Raw genomic sequence first — 15173 nt, forward strand, 5'->3', positions numbered from 1 at the left:
GGTCCAGTTCAAGGAAAGCATATTTCAGTTGCACTGAAGAAAAAGGTGGCCATGACTATGAATTAAGACTGTTCTGTCCTTCCGTGCCCTGGTTCCCGTAATACACAGTTGAGCCATTAATCTCTGAAGTACTTTCTCCCCAAACTCTCATTAGACACGCTAAAATAAGCACCAAAATTAGAGCCACCTCAGAAAGGTACAAAAGTAATCCGATTTTGATACTATCATATCAAAAAATGCATTTATTTCATATGCTCAAAAGAGCATGTTAATCTTTCACGTCTGAGTGTGCTTCTTCCACATAATGAAAAAACTTCAAGCTCTTGTCAATTTAATAACGTCTCAAATGTAAGTGTTTCATATTTGACTCTCTGTTCCAAACAGCTTTATATCTCAGGTCCCATACTGCTGTGAAATAGATGAAATCTCATTGACTTTCATATAGCTGACCACACGGAAATGCAAGATTAAATCAAGGGGGGTTTTCAAGCCTTTGGCACTAAAGGTAGCGATGACATAGGGATAGAAGAAGTGGTGGGATGCTGCACTGTACCTAAAGGTAACCCAGAGGAATACATTCTACTAAGGACTGGGATGCTAATGCTATCAGCTGCTGGGTGCTCGGCCATCTCATATGCATGTGGCTGCACTTCCTCATCTCTCGAAACAATATGCAGGGCTAGGGAGCTGTGAAGTGCGGTCGAATAAACACGAGGACGGATTTATTGTGGTATGAATACCTAAAGAGAATAAATCAATACAAGTGCCTCCTGTCGATAGCAAGAGTAACAGTGGCTGCATAATATTACCTTGCAGGATTTTTGGACACAGATGTTTCGAACAATACTCCCAAGTTCTTGCTTGATTATACTGTTAGAAGAAACCAGGTTGATTTAATGGTCAATCGTATTTGATGGCAATGCAATTGAGATGAAGTAATCACTGGAATAGTTTAAAAGCGGGCTGCTTTCATAGACTGTCTCTAATTCATATCTTGTGCATGTAGCAATGCAACGTAATTTCAGACTATTTTCTTTTTTACACGGCAGAAGATTTGATATATTTGTTTTGTTTCTCTCTCAGACAACTAAAAGATGCCTTTCTATATACTGATAAGGAGTCTGCTCTACATTAAAAACCCAATATTACATATACAAGTAGCCCAACAATATACAGTGCATTCGGAAAGTATTCAGACCCCCTGACTTTTCCACATTTTGTTATGTTACAACCTTATTCTAAATGGATTAAATAGTTTTCCCCCCCTCATCGATCTACACACAATACAACGCAGTGTACTACTCCCTTCACAGAACAGAGCAAACTGGCTCTAACCAGAATAGAAAGAGGAGTGGGAGGCCCCGGTGCACAACTGAGCAAGGGGACAAGTACATTAGTACACTATTTTGAGAAACAGACGCCTCACAAGTCCTCAACTGGCAAGTTCATTAAATAGTACCCGCAAAACACCAGTCTCAACATCAACAGGGAAGAGGTGACTCCGGGATGCTGGCCTTTAGGCAGAGATGCAAAGAAAAAGCCATATCTCTGTCCTGTGTCTGTGTTCTTTTGTCCACCTTAATCTTTTATTTTTATTGGCCAGTCTGAGAAATGTCATTTTCTTTGCAACTCTGCTTAGAAGGCCAGCATCCAAGAGTCGCCTCGTCACTGTTGAGGTAGAGACTGGTATTTTGCGGGTACTATTTAATGAAGTTGCCAGTTGAGGACTTGTGAATCGTCTATTTCTCAAACTAGACACTCTAATGTACTTGTCCTCTTGCTCAGTTGTGCACCGGGGCCTCCCACTCCTCCTTCTATCCTGGTTAGAGACAGATTGCGCTATTCTGTGAAGAGAGTAGGACACAGCGTTGTACAAGATCTTCAGTTTCTTGGCAATTTCTCGCATGGAATAGCCTTCATTTCTCAGAACAAGAATAGACTGACAAGTTTCAGAAGAAAGTTTTGTTTTTTGGCCATTTTGAGCCTGTAATCGAACCCACAAATGCTGATGCTCCAGATACTCAACTAGTCTAAGGAAGGACAGTTGTATTGCTTCTATAATCAGAACGACAGTTTTCAGCTGTGCTAACATAATTGCAAAAGGGTTTTTGAATGATCAATTAGCCTTTTAAAATGATACACTTGGATTAACTAACACAATGTGCCATTGGAACACAGGAGTGATGGTTGCTGATAATGGGCCTCTGTACGCCTATGTAAATATTCCATAAAAAATCTGTTGTTTCCGGCTACAATAGTATTTTACAACATTACAACATTAACAATGTGTACACTGTGTTTCTGATCAATTTGATGTTATTTTAATGGACAAAAAAATGTGCTTTTCTTTCAAAAACAAGGACATTTCTAAGTGACCCCAAACTTCTGAACATTAGTGTAAGTATTCACACCCTTTACTCAGCACTCTGTTAGAGCACCTTTACAAGTGATTACAGCCTTGAGTTTTCTTGGTATGATGCTACAAGCTTGAAACACCTGTATTTGGGGCGTTTCTCCCATTCTTCTCTGCAGATCCTCCCAAGATCTGCCAGGTTGGATGTGTAGTGTCGCTGCACAGCTATTTTCAGGTCTCTCCAGAGATGTTTGATCGGGTTCAAGTTCGGGCTCTGGCTGGGCCACTAAAGGACATTCAGAGACTTGTCTCGAAGCCACTCCTGCATTGTCTTAGGGTCATTGTCCTGTTAGAAGGTGAACCTTCGCCCCAGTCTGAGGTCCTGAGCGCTCTAGAGCAGGTTTTCATCAAGGATCTCTCTGTACTTTACTCCGTTGATCTTTCCCTCGATCCTGACTAGTCTCCCAGCCCCTCCCGCCTAAAACATCCCCACAGCATTATGATGCCACCACCATGCTTCACTGTAGGGATGGTACCAGATTTTCTCCAGCTGTGATGCTTGGCATTCAGACCAAAGAGTTCAATCTGACATGTCCCTTTTACTGAGGAGTGGCTTCCGTCTAGCCACACTACCATAAAGGTCTGATTGGTGGAGTGCTTCAGAGATGGTTGTCCTTCTTTCAGGTTCTCCCATCTCCACAGAGGAACTCGGGTTCTTGGTCACCTCCCTGACCAAGGCCCCTCTCCCCCGATTGCGATGTTTGGCCGGGCGGCCCACTCTAGGAAGAGTCTTGGTGGTTCAAAACTTCTTCCATTTAAGAATGATGGAGGCCACTGTGTTCTTGGGGACCTTCAATGCTGCATAATTTGGTACCATTCCCCAGATCTGGGCCTCGACACAAACCTGTCTCAATTTCGAAACTCATAGCAAGTCTGAATACTTATGTAAATAAGATATTTCTGTTTTTTATTTATAATACATTTGCAAAAATATCTAAAAACCTGTTTGGGGTATTGTGTGTAGATTTGTGTGGACTAACATAGCAAAATGTGGAAAAAGTCAAAGTGTCTGAATACTTTCCGAATGCACCGTACTGAAGCACTTCTGTGAACCTTTCCTAACAATCTTAAGTATCTTTCTTACTCCTTTCAATCTCTCTCATAATGACATTTTATGTACAATATTGGTATATAGAACATAAATTAGTACACACATTTTTCCCCTATTCACAATCAACCTTCAGCAAACCCGAAGCAATTTTAAAGTAAAATAAAAAAAATAAATCAGAGGACAATACAACAACGCAATAAACAGCTTTGAAACAATGTCTTATTATATAAATGTATATACTTTCTTTGCTCCCAAGACTCGTTTGAGTGTAACCTGAAAAATAAAATGAACTGTTAAAAATCCTCGTCCTCGCCTTTTTATCAGTCAATGAGGGTCGGAGGAGTGAAGTCTGTCGAAAAAAAAGAAAAAAAAATATGGGCACACGATTCCCCGACATCTTGTTCATGTGTAAACAGAGCACCAGTAGTGTCTTGGTTCCATGTCTCATCTGTACAAAAGTATAAATATATGCTTTTTTTCTCTCAAATCTTTCACATATCTAGGATGTATAGCGGACAAAAAAAAAAGGTTGTTTTTTGATCTAAACCCGCCAGTGGTGCAGTATCTGTGCTGGGGTTTGTTGTTTGCTGGCTTGTGTGGACTTCTGATCTGGTGTGTTTGCTTGGTGTTGGGATTGATCGTCTCTGCATAAATAGTACGTTGCACAGTTCTGGGCCACTGGGCCAAAACAACCGTTCTGTCCGACTACAGCAAATCCATTTTGGGTCTGTAATGCAGCAGGAGGGGGGATTTCTGGAATGCAAACAAAACAAATGACAAATAAAGACTAACTGACTGAAAACAATACAGCTGGAAAAATGTCCTTCTCAACACAGACAGAGATAGATAGGCTACTACTTTGATTATATCCTTATCATAGCCCCTAGTATAAAACAATACAGCTGGAAAAATGTCCTTCTCAACACCGACAGAGATAGATAGGCTACTACTTTGAATATATCCTTATCATAGCCCCTAGTATAAAACAATACAGCTGGAAAAATGTCCTTCTCAACACCGACAGAGATAGATAGAGTACTACTTTGATTATATCCTTATCATAGCCCCTAGTATAAAACAATACAGCTGGAAAAATGTCCTTCTCAACACCGACAGAGATAGATAGAGTACTACTTTGATTATATCCTTATCATAGACTCTAGTATAAAACAATACAGCTGGAAAAATGTCCTTCTCAACACCGACAGAGATAGATAGAGTACTACTTTGATTATATCCTTATCATAGACTCTAGTATAAAACATCGGGGTTTAAAATGACAAGCTCTGATCGTAACATTCACTTCCATTCATCTCTGGGTTTTGTGTCACCATAGCACATCGTGAGAGAAAAGGTCTCTAAATAGTTCTGGTAGAGCAAGCTGTCCTCTCCACCGAGACTTGTGTGTGTGCACAGCTTATCAGCATGCAACTCTGTGGATGATCTATGCAGAAAACATAGATTCAACAGAACCGGAAAAGCCATATTTTAGTAGACTTATTCTACCCCATACTCTTTTATAAGTATTACCTTAAATCTCCATCTTGTCACGACAACAAATTTCAAAGTGTGGTCCTTTCCCAAGATTTCCTCATTGCATAAAATGTCCAGCTGTGAATGGGAGATATAAGAATGATGCATTTATTAACAATTCACTGGAAGGGAAATCCGCTGCACTGCATATAGAGAATAAATACCTTTAACCTTAGGAGTGTGTAATGCGTGTGCTGTAACCCCCACACGGTCAGAAACAGGCACTGTTTTGATCATATTTTATATATTGTCCTTCTGATTCAGACTTGAGGTCTCTCTGTGCTGTCAAAATATCTACATTTCTTTGAGAGGAAACAAAGACGGAAAAGTATATTTGCCGGTGGGCCCTTAGCACCTTGCGCATGGGGGTCTTTTGGAAAAGGACAAAAAAACTTCATTGTAGCCAATAGAATCAAAGACTTCCTTGCCAATCCACTCCTCCTCCGTGGATTAAACATTGATATTCTGTGAGGCGGCTGCCCGCATCTGCATTCGGCCAATCAATACTCTCCCCAACACAGACACTGAGGGGCTGAGGGGGGAAGGGGAGAGAGGAGGAGAGGAAGCCAGTGTGAAGCAGCACTGCCACAGCAGCACCTACTGGTAGCTGGCTCTTCCTTCTAACTGAGAGACATTGCTTTTGCCTTGATGTTATTTTATCTTGGTAACAGAGTAAAACCGTCTTGCCACAGCAAGAGTTACAGCAATAATAGACAGCATGTATTAGAGTATTTATTCCATTGTTGATAATGTCATTAATAACATAACACATTCCCTCTCCCCATGCGTACATGTGTTTGGGCGCTGAGGGACATGGCAACAAGTTTGAAAACAAATAAAACATGATGAAACACATGGTGTGGGTGACGCAACGCATTCAGCTCATGTGGTCGAATACTCTTCTCCATGGCTTAGTGAGGCACAGTGATTTAATAAATACTCTTCTCCATGGCTTAGTGAGGCACAGTGATTTAATAAATACTCTTCTCCATGGCCTGGTGAGGTCTGCTGAAATATCAAGATGGATGCTCCAATTATCCTATGGATATAAATATAACCCATGGGAAAGCGACGCGCTGTGCGTTGTCACAGCAGGGACTGTTGACGTACACCTCTATGTTTAGTGTTGAAAATAGATTTTGAATGAAGAACGGCTCTTGATATTCAATAGACAACAACAGAGCAGCTGACAGCTGTATTGCGTCACAGACGTTGGTGATGGAAACATACGCTTTGAAGACATCACACACACACACACACGCACACACACACACACACACACACATCTTCAAGACAGACAGACAGACAGATACGAGATAAAAGGCAAATTGAACACCGGCTTAAAAGTTACATCACATCTCCCGCATACAGTTGTGACAGGCGACTCACAATGACAAGACAGAAAGCAAATTATATTACAAGGGCATATTTTACCCAGAACATAAGGTGAATGGCAAAAGCGTTGTGAAGAATAATGACAGCGGAGGAAGAGGATTGGATAGTGTATGTGATGAGGCAAACAAATGCACTGCCTTGAGAGAACCAAGAACGCCTTGTTAAAAGGGATCATCTTTCAGTTTAAAGTGCATGGGAAGGGCTTAAAGAGACGGCTAGTCAAAACTACATCTTGGGGCCTCCTTAAAAAGAGGTCCTTCGTCACTAGACGAGCTCAAATTCGCCTTACTGCAGGAAAATCCCCCCCCCCCCCCCCCTTGCCTTAAAGTGGGTTAGCCATACCTCATTGAACGATGTCAGGTTAAGCTTTTTGGCGATGAATTTCTTGAGGTGAAGGACCGTGGCTTGCGCCGAGCAGCGGATCCACTTGCGCTTCAGGCCACGGAGCTTGCTGCTGTTGCACTCCAAACAGATGCTGACCTGCAGGAGGGAAGACAAATGAACACGCATTTAAAAAATGACTGAGGTGGCACTTGAATTTTCCTTCCAGGCTTCTCAGTATTCTGCAAATACTGTACATGAAAGTGATATCAACCACTACGTTGAAAATACCATTCCACATGAGACTTGCTGTCTTCCATGGTGACTGTGTGCCATGGCATTCTCTCAAGAAGCCAGGAGATGGAGAGTGGCACACTTCTGAAGCATGGCAAGCGAAGACCGTACCGCAGGTGGCTTGGCAAGTCTGTGCCTGAAGGAGTCACGTTGCATTACCAGCATCAGGCCTCTCCCTCTGACTGGCGCAGAGACAGACAAAGTGCCCTGGTAAAGTGGCTTTATACTGCCATTTTCAGGTGATTTCTGGAGACCCAGGGATGCATTAATAGAAACAGATGGCATTAGCAACCCCTGTCTTTCTCCCTAAAACATCAACAGAGCCAGTAAAAACACGGGTCTCCAGAGTTATGCTCAAATGTGGAAAATCATCCGCGAATAAATACTCAGCGGCAATGGAACCTATCGAAAGCAAAGACTGCTGTAAAGTGTAAAGACCGCTGTAAAGTGTAAAGACCGCTGTAAAGTGTAAAGACCGCTGTAAAGTGTAAAGACTGATGTAAAGTGTAAATACCGCTTAAAGTGTAAAGACTGTTGTAAAGTGTAAAGACCGCTGTAAAGTGTAAAGACTGCTGTAAAGTGTACATACCGCTTAAAGTGTAAAGACCGCTGTAAAGTGTAAAGACCGCTGTAAAGTGTAAAGACTGATGTAAAGTGTAAATACCGCTTAAAGTGTAAAGACCGTTGTAAAGTGTAAAGACCGCTGTAAAGTGTAAAGACCGCTGTAAAGTGTAAAGACTGCTGTAAAGTGTAAAGACTGCTGTAAAGTGTAAATGGTTGGTTTTCAATGGAACAAACAATGAGGGGAACATTGTGATGCAAACAAAAGCTTTCCATTGAGAGAGTGAGTCACTGAGAGTTAATGGTAGTTCGACAGCAGTCTTCAGGGCCGTTACATTAGTGGAACCATTAGGGAACTGCCGCGCTGGTATGACTCGGAGCAAATTCACAGACATGACTAATGCAATAGCGTAAGGCATTGAGTAAAATTAAGGTTTTTGGAGCACCACCCCGTTTCACTCTTTTTGAGCTTTGTAGCGAATAGCAGGTATCGATTACTTAAGAACAAAAAATGGCTTGATAGATTCAATGGCTAAGGGAGATTATTAAATATGTTACATTTATATTCCAGTGAAACAGTTACAGTCGAAGTTGGAAGTTTACATACACCTTAGCCGAATACATTTAAACTCAGTTGTTCACAATTCCTGCATTTAATCCTAGTAAAAATTCCCTGTCTTAGGTCAGTTAGGATCATCACTTTATTTTAAGAATGTGAAATGTCAGAATAATAGTAGAGAGAAAAATGTATTTCAGCTTTTATTTATTTCATCACATTCCTAGCGGGTCAGAAGTTTACTACATACACTCAATTAGTATTTGGTAGCATTGCCTTTAAATTGTTTGACTTGGGTCAAACGTTTCGGGTAGCCTTCCACAAGCTTCCCACAATAAGTTGGGTGAATTTCGGCCCATTCCTCCTGACAGAGCTGGTGTAACTGAGTCAGCTTTTTTCAGTTCTGCCCACAAATGTTCTATGGGATTGAGGTCATGGCTTTGTGATGGCCACTCCAATACCTTGACTTTGTTGTCCTTAAGCCATTTTGCCACAACGTTTGAAGTATGCTTGGGGTCATTGTCCATTTGGAAGACCCATTTGCGACCAAGCTTTAACTGATGTCTTGAGATGTTGCTTCAATATATCCACGTAATTTTCCTCCCTCATGATGCCATTTATTTTGTGAAGTGCACCAGGCCCTCCTGCAGCAAAGCACCCCCACAACATGATGCCGCCACCCCCATGCCTCACAGTTGGGATGGTGTTCTTCGGCTTGCAAGCCTCCCCCTTCTTCCTCCAAACATAACAATGGTCATTATGACCAAACAGTTCTATTTTTGTTTCATCAGACCAGAAGACACCAGACACTTCTCCAAAAAGTACGATCTTTGTCCACATGTGCAGTCTGGCTTTTTTTATGGCAGTTTTGGAGCAGTGGCTTCTTCCTTGCTGAGAGGCCTTTCAGGTTATGTCGATATAGGACTCGTTTTACTGTGGATATAGATACCTTTGCACCTGTCTCCTCCAGCATCTTCACAAGGCCCTTTGCTGTTGTCCTGGGATTGATTTGCACTTTTCGCATCAAAGTACGTTCATCTCTAGGAGACAGAACGTGTCTCCTTCCTTAGTGGTATGACGGCTGCGTGGTCACCTGGTGTTTATACTTGCATACTATTGTTTGTACAGATGAACGTGGTACCTTCAGATGTTTGGAAATTGCTCCTAAGGATGAAGCAGACTTTTCTGAGGTCTTGGCTGATTTCTTTTGATTTTCCCATGGTGTCAAGCAAAGAGGCACTGAGTTTGAAGGTAGGCTTTGAAATACATCCACAGGTACACCTCCAATTGACTCAAATTATGTCAATTAGCCTGGCAGAAGCTTCTAAAGCCATTAAATCCTTTCCTGGAATTTTCCAAGTTGTTTAAAGGCACAGTCAACTTAGTGTATGTAAACTTCTGACCCACTGGTATTGTGATACAGTGAATTATAAATGAAATAATCTGCCTGTAAACAATTGTTGGAAAAATTACTTGTGGTATGCACAAAGTAGATGTCCTAACCGATTTGCAAAAACTATAGTTTGTTAACAAGAAATGTGTGGAGTTGTTGAAAAACAAGGTTTGATGATTCCAACCTAAGTGTATGTAAACTTCCGAATTCAACTGTGTGTCCATATTTAGCATCCCAAAATCACCATACAAGAACATATATAGTTATATATTCTGATGTCATGTCTTTCTAAAAATCATTTTATCACATTATCAAGCAGTGTCCTCGTATCTTTTTTAATTGGGAGCTAATTTCACTTGAAAATAACTAACACCGAATACACTCACTCCATTGTCTGTATATCCTGGATGTGAAAATTCAAACCTTTGTGCCTCTGCCAACGTGAGCAGACGTTCATTACTCTGCTACATTTTGCTTTCATGGTTCTTCCTCTTTTCAATTTCAGTGTTGTGCTGCTTTCATTAGGCTGCCTTGGCTTCCCTCCCCACCCCAAGGTCAACCTTTAGAAGGTCACCCAGCAGACATGGTGGAAGAAGTCCAAAAACCAGCCATGCATAGCCCTCTCCTGCTGTTATTACTATAACCAAATAGGGTTGAGTGGCTGTTCAAAATTCACACGTATAAGCAGTGTTGGGGGTAACGCGTTACAGTAATCTATTACTTTTATGAATAATATAACAAGTTACTTGTGTTCAAATATTGTAGCATTATTACAGTTACTTTTTCAAGTAACGTTACTTTTAGATTCAAGTCTCTACTGGCATGTTATACCCTCGGTTTCTTTACCTCAGCTTACAGTTGAAGTCAAAAGTTTACATACACCTTAGCCAAATACATTTAAACTCAGTTTTTCACAATTCCTGACATTTAATCCTTGTAAAAATTCCCTTTATTAGGACAGTTAGGATCACCACTTTATTTTAAGAATGACAAATGTAAGAATAATAGTAGAGAGAATCATTTATTTCAGCTTTTATTTCTTTCATCACATTCGCAGTGGGTCAGAAGTGTATATACCCTCAATTGGTATTTGGTAGCAATTGCCTTTAAATTGTTTAACTTGGGTCAAACATTCTAGGTAGCCTTCCACAAGCTTCCCACAAAATGTTGGGTGAATTTTGGCCCATTCCTCCTGACAGAGCTGGTGTAACTGGGTCAGATTTGTAGGCTTCCTTGCTCACACATGCTTTTTCAGTTCTGCCCACAAAATTTCTTTAGGATTGAGGCGCAGTGGTCTAAGGCACTGCATCACAGTGCTAGCTGTGCCACCAGAGACTCTGGGTTCGAGCCAAAGCTCTGTCGCAACTGGCCGTGACTGGGAAGTCCATGGGGGGACACAATTGGCCTAGCCTTGTTAGGGAGGGTTTGGCCGGTAGGGATATCCTTGTCTCATCGCGCACTAGCGACTCCTGTGGTGGTCCGGGCACAGTACGCGCTGACCAGGTCGCTAGGTGCACGGTGTTTTCTCTGACACATTGGTGCTTCTGGGTTGGATGCGTGCTGTGTTAAGAGAGACCTTCGTCTCTCCTGAGCCTGTATGGGAGTTGCAGTGATGAGACAAGATAGTAACTACTAACCTACTGAAATAGGGGATTTTTTTTTTTTAAAGAATACCTTCACATTGTTGTCCTTTTTGCCACACCTTTGGAAGTATGCTTGAGGTCATTGTCCATTTGGAAGACCCATTTGCGACCAAGCTTTAACTGATGTCTTGAGATGTTGCTTCAAGATATCCACATAATTTTCCTTCCTCATGATGCCATTTATTTTGTGAAGTGCACCAGGCCCTATTGCAGCAAAGCACCCCCACAACATGATGCTGTCACCCCCATGCTTCACAGTTGGGATGGTGTTCTTCGGCTTCCAAGCCTCCTCCTTTTTCCTCCTAAGATAACGATGGTCATTATGGCCAAACAATTCTATTTTTGTTTCATCAGCCCAAAGGACATTTCTACAAAAAATATGATCTTTATCCCCATGTGCAGTTGCAAACCATAGTCTGGCCTTTTTCTCCCCAATTTCATAGTATCCAATTATTAGTAGTTACTATCTTGTCTCATCGCTACAACTCCCGTACGGGCTCGGGAGAGACGAAGGTCGAAAGTCATGCGTCCTCCGAAACACAACCCAACCAAGCCGCACTGCTTCTTAACACAGCGCGCATCCAGCCCGGAAGCCAGCCACACCAATGTGTCGGAGGAAACACTGTGCACCTGGCGACCTTGGTTAGTGTGCACTGCGCCCAGACCACCACAGGAGTCGCTGGCGCGCGATGAGACAAGGATATCCCTACCGGCCAAACCCTCCCTAACCCGGACGACGCTAGGCCAATTGTGCATCGCCCCACGGACCACCCAGTCGCGGCCGGCTGCGACAGAGCCTGGGCGCGAACCCAGAGTCTCTGGTGGCACAGCTAGCGCTGCGATTTAGTGCCCTAGATCACTGCGCCACCTGGGAGGCCAGTCTGGCTTTTTTGGAGCAGTGGCTTCTTCCTTGCTGAGTGGCCTTTCAGGTTATGTCGATATAGGACTTGTTTTACTGTGGATATAGATACTTGTATACCTGTTTCCTCCAGTATCTTCACAAGGTACTTTGCTGTTGTTCTGGAATTGATTTGCATTTTTCACACCAAAGTACACCTCTCCTTCCTGAGTGGTATGACGGCTGCGTGGTCCCATGGTGTTTATACTTGCATACTATTGTTTGTACAGATGAACCTGAATACCTTCAGGCATTTGGAAATTGCTCCCAAGGATGAACCAGACTTGTGCAGGTCTACAATTTATTTTCTGAGGTCAAGGCTGATTTCTTTTGATTTTCCCATGATGTCAAGCAAAGAGGTACTGAGTTTGAAGGTAGGCCTTGAAATACATCCACAGGTACACCTCCAATTGACTCAAATGAGTTCAATTCTCCTTGCAGAAGCTTCAAAAAAAGCCATTATATCCTTTTCTGGAATTTTCCAAGTTGTTTAAAGGCACAGTCAACTTAGTGTATGTAAACTTCTGACCCACTGAAATTGGGTCCAAAAACAATTTTTGTGTCACTTGTGTCATGCGCAAAGTAATGTCCTAACCGACTTGACAAAACTATGGTTTGTTAACAAGAAATTTGTGAAGTGGTTGAAAAACAAGTTTTAATGATTCCAACCTAAGTGTATGTAAACATCCGACTTTAACTGTATGTGCTCACCCTCCATTCACATTTATCACTGTCAATCGTAAATGACAGGCTTATTCTTCAAGTTTTACCAGTGAAATGTCCATGCAACATCACTCATGCTACATCACTCAAGATTTAAATGCATATTCTCGTGAAACTGATTGATATCAAATGGTTGGCATGCAGTTCACAAACTGTAGCCTACTTGTGTTTTGTTTCAATCTGTTTTGCCTTGTGTCGTGTACTGTTCAGTTTTGGCTGCATGAGCAAACAATCGGACCATTCGCACAATCATCTTACCATCTCATAATAAAATGTGGTGTTTTTTTTATTTACAGTAACGTTATACTATTCGGTTCGACTATGTAGAACACTATCATTATGTGATCTTGCAGACATTCAGCTTTGATCTAACTTTATTAAACGAGCACCATTCTCCAATCATGTTCTGAAACACTGAATGGAAAAACGCTTGTAGCCTATATTGAAATGGAATTGTTCCACAAAAATGGGTGAAAGAAGAGACATACAGTGGGGCAAAAAAGTATTTAGTCAGCCACCAATTGTGCAAGTTCTCCGACTTAAAAATATGAGAGAGGCCTGTAATTTTCATCATAGGTACACTTCAACTATGACATAATATTTGGGGCGGCAGGGTAGCCTAGTGGTTAGAGCGTTGGACTAGTAACCGGAAGGTTGCGAGTTCAAACCCCCGAGCTGACATGGTACAAATCTGTCGTTCTGCCCCTGAACAGGCAGTTAACCCACTGTTCCCAGGCCGTCATTGAAAATAAGAATTTGTTCTTAACTGACTTGCCTGGTTAAATAAAGGTAAAAAAATAAATAAAAAAAATAATAAAAAATGAGAAGAAAAAAATCCTGAAAATCACATTGTAGGATTTTTTATGAATTTATTTGCAAATTACGGTGGAAAATAAGTATTTGGTCAATAACAAAAGTTTCTCTCAATACTTTGTTATATACCCTTTGTTGGCAATGACAGGGGTCAAACGTTTTCTGTAAGTCTTCACAAGGTTTTCACACACTGTTGCTGTTTTTTTGGCCCATTCCTGTTGCTGGGCAAAACAGACTATCAACTCCCTCTAAAGATTTTCTATGGGGTTGAGATCTGGAGACTGGCTAGGCCACTCCAGGACCTTGAAATGCTTCTTACGAAGCCATTCCTTCGTTGCCCGGGCGGTGTGTTTGGGATCATTGTCATGCTGAAAGACCCAGCCACGTTTCATCTTCAATGCCCTTGCTGATGGAAGGAGGTTTTCACTCAAAATCTCACGATACATGGCCCCATTTATTCTTTCCTTTACACGGATCAGTCGTCCTGGTCCCTTTGCAGAAAAACAGCCCCAAAGCATGTTTCCACCCCCATGCTTCACAGTAGGTATGGTGTTCTTTGGATGCAACTCAGCATTCTTTGTCCTCCAAACACGACGAGTTGAGTTTTTACCAAAAAGTTATATTTTGGTTTCATCTGACCATATGACATTCTCCCAATCTTCTTCTGGATCATCCAAATGCTCTCTAGCAAACTTCAGACGGGCCTGGACATGTACTGGCTTAAGCAGGGGGACACGTCTGGCACTGCAGGATTTGAGTCCCTGGCGGCATAGTGTGTTATTGATGGTAGGCTTTGTTACTTTGGTCCCAGCTCTCTGCAGGTCATTCACTAGGTCCCCCCGTGTGGTTCTGGGATTTTTGCTCACCGTTCTTGTGATAATTTTGACCCCACGGGGTGAGATCTTGCGTGGAGCCCCAGATCGAGGGAGATTATCAGTGGTCTTATATGTCTTCCATTTCCTAATAATTGCTCCCACAGTTGATTTCTTCAAAACACGCTGCTTACCTATTGCAGATTCAGTCTTCCCAGCCTGGTGCAGGTCTACAATTTTGTTTCTGGTGTCCTTTGACAGCTCTTTGGTCTTGGCCATAGTGGAGTTTGGAGTGTGACTGTTTGAGGTTGTGGACAGGTGTATTTTCTACTGATAACAAGTTCAAACAGGTGCCATTAATACAGGTACCGGCTATCAAGTCACAATAAGGCCGACTTCAAATGCTGACATCAAAACTCAAATGACGCGTGGGTTAAATGACGGCGAATGCAAACTGTCAGACCGATCCTGCACATAATAACGCATTGAAATATAAAGCATCAAATGAAAGAGATTACTTATTAAGGACAAAGCAATACCAAACAATGGCGAAAATCACAAAGTAAATCTAAAAGTTTGCTTATCCGTACTGAATGGACGGCGTAAAGAAATAACTAATATAACAAATAATATTTCATATATTACTGTTCCGAGTAACGAATCTTAACACTGCCTTTATCAGTCCTCGTCATCTTTTGTTTCTGTTCTTTTTTCGGTTATCAATTCGTCCCTTTCTGCATAACCTCCCCCCTCTGTGTCCTCTCTTT

General features: G+C 41.9%; 1 protein-coding gene across 1 annotated transcript in view; it reads right to left on the reverse strand.

Annotated features, from left to right (window-relative positions):
- Nucleotides 1-1960: 1960 nt before the first annotated feature.
- The window catches only part of LOC110505071 (polycomb group RING finger protein 3), a 40338-nt gene continuing 27125 nt past the window's right edge, over nucleotides 1961-15173 (reverse strand). The window contains exons 8-10 of the mRNA XM_021584026.3: nucleotides 6735-6872; nucleotides 4995-5075; nucleotides 1961-4217 (exon numbers count right to left, since the gene is read on the reverse strand). Of these exons, the coding sequence (XP_021439701.1) occupies nucleotides 4170-4217; nucleotides 4995-5075; nucleotides 6735-6872 (267 nt within the window). The 3' untranslated portion in view covers nucleotides 1961-4169. The remainder of the gene's footprint in view (nucleotides 4218-4994; nucleotides 5076-6734; nucleotides 6873-15173) is intronic.

The sequence above is a fragment of the Oncorhynchus mykiss genome, chromosome 25 (genome assembly GCF_057628025.1).
Source record: "Oncorhynchus mykiss isolate SJ-2025 chromosome 25, ASM5762802v1, whole genome shotgun sequence".
Lineage (NCBI taxonomy): Eukaryota > Metazoa > Chordata > Actinopteri > Salmoniformes > Salmonidae > Oncorhynchus > Oncorhynchus mykiss.